The sequence below is a fragment of the Bactrocera tryoni genome, unplaced genomic scaffold (genome assembly GCF_016617805.1).
Source record: "Bactrocera tryoni isolate S06 unplaced genomic scaffold, CSIRO_BtryS06_freeze2 scaffold_7, whole genome shotgun sequence".
NCBI lineage: Eukaryota > Metazoa > Arthropoda > Insecta > Diptera > Tephritidae > Bactrocera > Bactrocera tryoni.
Window position 1 is genome coordinate 17,580,107 of NW_024396366.1, and position 8,352 is coordinate 17,588,458.

Below are 8,352 nucleotides of genomic sequence, written 5' to 3' on the forward strand. Positions count from 1 at the left end.
TGACCGGTGTCTCCGTTAAGGGCACCGTTAGCTCAAGCCGTTGTGACGCCGATTCGGCGTTGTTAAGCGCAGTCGAAAGTAAGCAGCAATGTCTTCAGTTGGCGAGAGCGTCGAAATAGCCTGAGAGGCAAGTGTTTGTCGAAACAGATTTTGTGAACGCAGAGAGTGAGCAGTTTAAGTAAGCAGCATTGTCTTCAGTTGACGAGAGCGTCGAAATAGACTGAGAGGCAAGTGTTTGGCGAAACAGATTTTGTGAACGCAGAGAGTGAGCAGTTTAAGTAAGCAGCATTGTCTTCAGTTGGCGAGAGCGTCGAAATAGACTGGGAGCTTTCTGGCAGAAAGTAAGCAGAGTAAGCAGCATTGGTACAGTTGGCGAAAGCGTCGAAATAAACTGTGTTTGCAATTGAGTCAATATATGCTGAGTGTATGCGGGTGAGAACACGAGTGAGCGGAGCGAAGCAGTTTAGCGTATGTATGTAGAGAACAAGCGTATAACAGGTACGTGTTAAACATTAACTAATTAGAATCTATGCGCAAAGTTATCGATAAGATTGTACGATTTTTTTTTGTATCGATGGCCTATAAGAAAATTATAAATCAAATTGTAAGTTAATTCAAAGGAGCTTTGAATTAAACAAAAATTGAACTAAGTTTCAAAAGATAAATTTTTAAAATTAATTGTCTTAAAGTTAAATCATAAGAATTAACTTTGTATTCAGCCATTGTGTGTAAATCCGTGCAACTGCGGACTCTACAGAAAGCCACCTATTTTGGCAAGACTGAACAATTTTTAAAGGGTCATGACCATCGTTTATTAGTTTGTATAGTTCTTTATAGGCAGCTTGCCTTGATGAAGAACGGCTGAACCAATCATATGTTTCTTTAATAATGAATTCGAGATTCCTGGGTAAGAACTCCTTTGCAGCGCACCAAAACTAGACTCGGTAGTTCTCTTTTCAGTTTGGCATACACACCGTTATTAACTCCAACGATGACTGCAGCATTGTCAGTTCCAATGCCCATTAAATGTTTTAGGGGTATACCGAATCGTCCGAGTGATGCTTTTAAGGCGGCAACAATGCCGTCTGCATCACACTCGTAGAGCATTGGGATATCTAAATATGTAGGTATAATTTTTTTGTGAGTGCAGCTGTAATATACATATGTATAATAACAATTTCCAAATATTTATGAACTGCGATACGGTTGATTCGTCAATCAATAAACTATAGGATTGATCTTTCAAATCTTCTGTCAAATTTTGTGAAAAATGAGGAACTAGAACGTTTTTAATAATTTAGGTACATTTAGTCCTATGCAGGTGAATTTTGTCATCCTCCTTGTGCGTGTGATTAATCACGTCTCCCAAATGATCCACTACACGAATACTAGTATGTACCGCTGTATATAATGTTAGCCTGGCTTTTTCTTTTTTTTTCCCATGCTTGTTACTTCAATAATTAATATTCGCCTGCAAAGGTCTTTCCTGTATACACTTAACATAAAGCTGAATTCGTATAAAATTTACGTACCTTTGAATTATGCAGGTGCTTTTTAGATAATCCATGATTCTTTAAATCTCCAAAATGATTTCTTAATAATGTACCACATAATTTACACTTTGCTACTGGACCGGCAGTGCTTTCCACTACTTGCAACCAGACCTTCAGTTCTGGTACACGTAACCAAAAATCACGAAACTTTTGGGTGTACTGTGGCTTAGGCATAATTAATTAAATACCTACAATGCAATCAGGGGGCCTATTCTGTAACTCGATTCGAAAAAAAATTTACTCGAATTCGGATTTTTTATATTCTGTAACTTGATTTTCGGATTTTCAAGCCAATTTTCGAATAAAATATTCGTTAGTTTTTGAGTTGTAGAAAGCAAAAACGAAAATTGTACGTATTTATTCTGGCACAGGGTGGTACAACTTTCGGATAATTATAAAGTAGATCCGAATTTCGAATAGAATACATTTTCGAATAGAGATACAGAATAGGGCCCCAGTTTTCATTCAAGTAAGATTAAGAAGTACGTATCCTCTATCAAAACAATTGCAAACTGTACTGTACTGTTGGTTTAGTTTACTTTACTCACTGAACTGAACTGATCAACTGGTCTGACTGAGTACATTTTTAAATAAAATAACCAATAGGAGGTACTTTTCGCGAATCAAATCAAACTTAATATAACCCAATGACCGTACAAAGAACGTTCATAATTGTTTATTCAAGAAGTTTGTAGACAATAATCGGGGAATCCCCGACCCGACAGATTTAATTTGAGCAATGTTGCCTACATCCTAAACTTTTTTTAACTATAACGTATACAGAGCATTTTATGAATCACACTAGCGGTTAAATCCGTAAATTACCACTAACTGGAACAATCTAATGCACTATAAAATCCACTAGCCACTAAAACCAAAAAAATCTCGCTGTAAGGCATGCCTAAACCACCAGATCTAGTGGAAAATCCACTAAGTTGGCAACACTGTTAACGCAATTCGCTCAACTGAATCAAAAATTTTGATCGCTTTTCGATTTTCGTCGCTAGCAGTCGCTCCATTTTCGCTGAAACCGCTTTTCGCTGAATCGCTGCACGATAAACACATCCGTATGGATTTATGTATTTGATCGCTAGTAGCGATTTTCATCGCATCGCGCGACGCCAATCCGCTCGGTCATAAACGTAGCCTTAGACGATTGTTGTTTTTGTAGAACAATATTTGTAATTTTTGCGGATGACATATCTACATATGAACGCATATAAGTATGTATGTTGTGTATGCATTATTTGTGTGGGAATGTCATACGCACATATTTACATGTGTACGCATATAAGTATGTATGATGATGTTTGAGACGATTGTTTTTGCGGGCGACATATTTATATGTGTATACTGGGGTCGAATCGTTACATTCGTGAACGTGTCACTCGTCACGTGAAAGTCTGTATTTCGTATTATGACATACGTGATCGTAGCGCTTATGTACGTGACCCTAACGCTTCTATCGTAATCTGGCATGATGACAAACGTGAACGAGTATATAAACGTATCCGTTCGTTCGAATCGTCGTTCGAACGCAAATTACTACCAATCGTAATAGACAAATTTATGGAAATGTGAGCAAATTTTTTTAAATTTAATGGTTTTTATAATTTTTAGTAATAAAGAACACAAATAAGAAACCAATGAATGGAATATTTTATTAAAAATTAAAAAAAAAAATTATTTATATGAACAAAATTTTTGTACTGACGTGCTATGTACATATGTATGCCCAAGCTGAGAATATGAAGAGAGATAAATAATATTTTTACGCAGCAGCGTAGATATGTATGCAAGCTCACACACAAACATACATATTTACGCTGGTTTGAAGGCAAAGCTGTACTGCGGCAAGGGAAGCGGTTTCGGTACAGCTCCGACTTTCTACCATTGACTTTTTGTCAAAGTTTGGTTGTCCGTGACAACGGAGTTTTTGAATGAAACAATGGCTGTATATATGTATTTACATACAAAGTTGTGTCTATACAAATTTTCAAACATAATGCGAATGATTCTTTCAAATTTGTTTACATGAACACAAAATTACATACATATGTGAATATGTGAGCATTATGCGCATGGTTTTTTCTAATCTGTTTACATGTAGACATAATTATATGCATATGACTTAAGATTTCATCAAAACTTCAAATGCCTAAAGTAAATAAATACATACATATGTATGTATATAAATATTTAACTTAAAAAACATATATTAATTAAAATTATATTAATTAAATATTTATGTAATATCTATATATTATTCTAAGACAAGGCGCTTATTTCCAGAGATCTACAAAACGTACAGAGACAAATAATACATCAAATTTAAGTGTGCGATCTGAAACTTTGCACAAATTTTACAGATTTTAAATTCATTGAACCACTTTTGATGTATTTGGGTTTAAAGTTCTTCAATTTTTACATTAAGCTAATATTAGCAGCGCTTCTACAGAAAAGAGCATATGTGTATGTAAGAGAATGAATAATTACAAATGTTTCTGTCATTTGCTTTCGTTACACACATACCCACATACGCGAAGGCGCAAGTGCGAAAGCTACCAACAACAATGTTGTCTGCTCGGCTGTGGTCGGCATTTCATAGCAAAATTTTATAAACTAACTTCACACCAGTGGTCGGCATGAGAGGATCTGTCACTGTGTTGGTGAGCACGAAAAAAAAGTAGCCCAGTGAGAAATTGGAACTAAAATTAAGCAAATTTTATAAATAACTAGCGGGGCCCGGTGTGCGTTGCTACACCCATGCAACACTATAATGGAAACTTCTAGCATTTCTATTTTAATGTGAAATTTCAAAATATTTGTTTTATTTCAAAAAAAAAATTTCTTAAGTCATTTCATTCGATTTTTGTTGTGTTGATTGAAGTATAATTTTTTTTTTTTGTTGTGAAAGTTCGAAAAATCTGTTTTATTTAATATTTTTCTTTTCTTAAGCCAATACATTAGGATAAACAATATTTTTGGTTTTTCCATCTGTAGTAAAGATGAATAAGCAATGTGGCATTCCCACTCTTGAGCATGCCACGTAGAACTGGCCATGCTGTCCGAAAAACACGGCTCTATCGGAATTTCAAACCGCTGCACTTTAAGCGTTTGCCCTTGTGCTTTATTTATCGACATTGCAAACGCCAGGCGCACTGGAAATTGCAAGCGCTTAAATTCGAAAGGCAAGTCGGGATTATCAAATGAATACGTGGTATGTTAACAACATCACCTGCTGTGCCAGTCAATATTGTGGCTTCAATCAAATTTAACATAAGTTTTTTTACTGCAAGTCGTGTTCCATTGCAAAGCTTTGGTGCATTTAAATTACGTAACAAAATGATGGATGAGCCGATCTTTAAATTCAAGCAATGAGGCGGCATACCAGGCGGTTCCAAAGAATTCAAAAATTCAATTGGATAATTTACTGCATCATCTTGATTCATTGCGCTGTCGAATGATTTATATGATGTTACGACACCTGGCAATTTTTCTTGAATCTCAAAATTAATGTCATTTACATTAACATTTTTTGGTGCCAGTATTGCGCGTTCTCTTAACCAAGTATGATTCATAATATTTCCAACAATGTTTGGAAAGACGCGATCAATTAGTTCATCATGAGATTCAACAATGGTGCAACAATTGTTTGGCAACGTTATAAATCCGTTGGTGCTTTGAATTTTACCATTGCCGATGTCCAACAATTGTTTTGAAAAGTGATATGCAGATGGATCATTGTTCAACTGAACACGCATGTTAATATTCAGTGTCATAGTTTGAACATGTCGCCACAACATCGATGACTTTAAGCATGCGTTGATCTCATCCGCCGGTGTTGATCTTGGAATCACTGGTAATGTTTGGCGAAAATCGCCGGACAACAAAATTAATGCACCACCAAATATTCCAGCATTGCCACGTATATCTTTCAATATCCCGATCAGAAGTGCTTCTAGCGATTTTTTATGAGTCATCGTACATTCATCCAATAAAATGATGTCTGTTTGCCGCAAAACTTTTTTGCCATTGCAGAATTCCAGCGGAAATATTGCATGTGGGATTTTTCAAGCACGTGTACATTCAATGGCAATTTTAATGCGGAGTGTGCTGTTCGTCCACCATCCAATAAAGTCGCCGCAATTCCAGACGAAGCTAGTGCCAGTGCAATTTTGTTTTGCGATCGAATGGCAGCCAAAATCAGTGATATGACAAATGTTTACCCGTACCACCAGGAAAATTAATAATAATTAATTAATTAATTGGTATATTAAATTTATGCCACAATTATTAGCCCAAATATATGAATTCTTTTTTTTCCCAAAAATACATTTGTAAAAAAAAGGATATTTATACTTTGTTATTATTTTATTTTTCCCAGAAATACATTTGCAAACAAAAGGATCTTTATCTTTATTTTATTTTTCCCAGAAATACATTTGTAAACAAAAGGATCTTTATCCTTTTTTTTGCTTTAGCTTTAGAACCGAATATGATTGATCATTTAAACATTATTATTTTAATTGGTATATTAAATTTATGCCACAATTATTAGCCCAAATATATGAATTCTTATTTTTCTCAAAAATACATTTAGCTACCTACCCGACGGCATTTCGCAAATGATAAAATAAATTTTTCAAGAGCTCAAAGCATGGGCTACATCAGCTCGAACCTACCTACCCTACGCCTTTGCGCAAATGATTATATCATGATAGCAAATGCCCACATACAGATTTGGCAATGGCAATAGTTATAGATTTGACAGTTCGTATTCTATATATTCTATCCTGTCGAGGATGCCTCGTTATGCATCATTCTTGCTAGCAATAGCTGAGCGGCGACTTTTTCTAATGTCTTACATTTTGCAGTGCTGCTGGTCGGGCAAAAGCAGTTTGCGCAACATGGTGCATTTCAGAACAGACCATATATCTTTGAAACCACTTGTCCAATGCAATGCAAACTTCACAGAAACCATCTACTCATAGGCCCGAAGGTACCCTAAAAATTTGGAGGTGATTCGTTAAGTGGTTCTTGAGCTATAGCGTACCATTAAATTGCCACTTATTTTTATATATATAGATTAAGAATATAATGAAAATTAACAAAATGTCTTTTAAGGATATATTCCCTATTATCTTTAAAAGACTTGGAACATAAAGGCATTGCATGGCACAAAAGGCATTTAAAATCATAAAATATTTTTCGCAGGGCATATTTGGTTCTGCGCTATAGTTTTGGGTGATGTTAATTTGTTGCTGGCTCGACAACGACTGAACGATAGAGCGTAAGCGTACGTGTGAAGTTAGTTTGCAAAATTTTGCTATGAAATGCCGACCACTGCTTCACACGTACGCTTACGCTCTATCGTTCAGTCGTTGTCGAGCCAGCAATGAATTAACATCACGCAAGACTATAGCGCAAAACCAAATATGCCCTGCGAGAAATATTTTATGATTCTTAAAGCCTTTGGTGCCATGCAATGCCTCTTATGTTCCAAGTCTTTTAAAGATAATAGGGAATATATCCTTAAAAGACATTTTGTTAATCTATATATTATTCTAAGACAAGGCGCTTATTTCCAGAGATCTACAAAACGTACAGAGACAAATAATACATCAAATTAAAGTGTGCGATCTGAAACTTTGCACAAATTTTACAGATTTTAAATTCATTGAACCACTTTTGATATACATATTTGCGTTTAAAGTTTTTCAATTTTTACATTAAGCTAATATAAGCAGCGCTTCTACAGAAAAGAGCATATATGTAAGAGAATGAATAATTAAAAATGTTTCTGTCAACAACAACAATGTTGTCTGCTCGGTAGCAAAATGACAATAAGCATAGATAACTTGATACGAGACTATTTGGTTCGAGAGAGAGCTGTCAAAACTCGCATTTTTTATAACATTTGCCAATGATGCCACTGCTGAAAAATATTAACTTGGGTATTTAATAAATTATACAAAACACTAAATTAAACACTTTGAAAATGCATACATACTTATATATGGAAATGCTAAAATGCAAAATCATTAATTAATTTACATAAACATTTATTTTGCCAAAATATGTTCGCACAGTTTCATTTCACAGTAATTTCGTCAAGTAATTATAGCGCTGCTTTTCTGGCATCCCGCCTTTTTCACTAACTGCTGGTTGACGGCACCCTGATTGTGTTTTGTTGCCAGCTCAGAAAACAGATCAGCTGCAAGCGAGAGAGCAAGAAAAGAGATTCTAATCAAGTTATCTATGACAATAAGAGAATGACGAGTATTAAAAATGTTTGCTTTGGCATGTGCACTGGTACATACATACATATGCATGCGCTAAGGTGCTATCTACGATTTGACATGCGCTCTCTTCTATGTTGCACGAATATGTATGTACGAGCTAAGGAACACTGCGCTTTGACATGCGCACTCTACTTTGTTTTATATTCACACATACATACTTACAAACATATGTTTTTTTTTTTTTTTTTAAGTAGGGGGAAGCATCAAAAGCCGGAGTGCGGAACTTTAATCCGCTAAACCTAACCTACTCCCAACTCCAGACTCTCCCACGGAACCACCTGATTAAGTATTACTTCGTGGGAGTGATAAAACATTTAAATCTCTTCTATGGCACGGACTGACGGACGCCTACTCTGGTCTATATGTCTCAATTTTGTCATGACTGAGGCTGCCGCCTCGCTGACAGCTCTCCAGTTCTCAGTGGACTGACACATGAGTGTCGTCAAAATTTCCACCGTAAAACTACCACCTAATGTAGTTTTAAGTTTTTCCCT

At 35.6% G+C, this 8,352-nt stretch overlaps 1 protein-coding gene across 1 annotated transcript; it reads right to left on the reverse strand.

The window, feature by feature from the left end:
- Positions 1-4,687: 4,687 nt before the first annotated feature.
- Positions 4,688-5,536, reverse strand: LOC120781819. The gene has a single exon (XM_040114039.1). It carries the CDS (start codon positions 5,534-5,536, stop codon positions 4,688-4,690), a length of 849 nt encoding a protein of 282 aa, XP_039969973.1.
- Between the last annotated feature and the right edge of the window lie 2,816 nt (positions 5,537-8,352).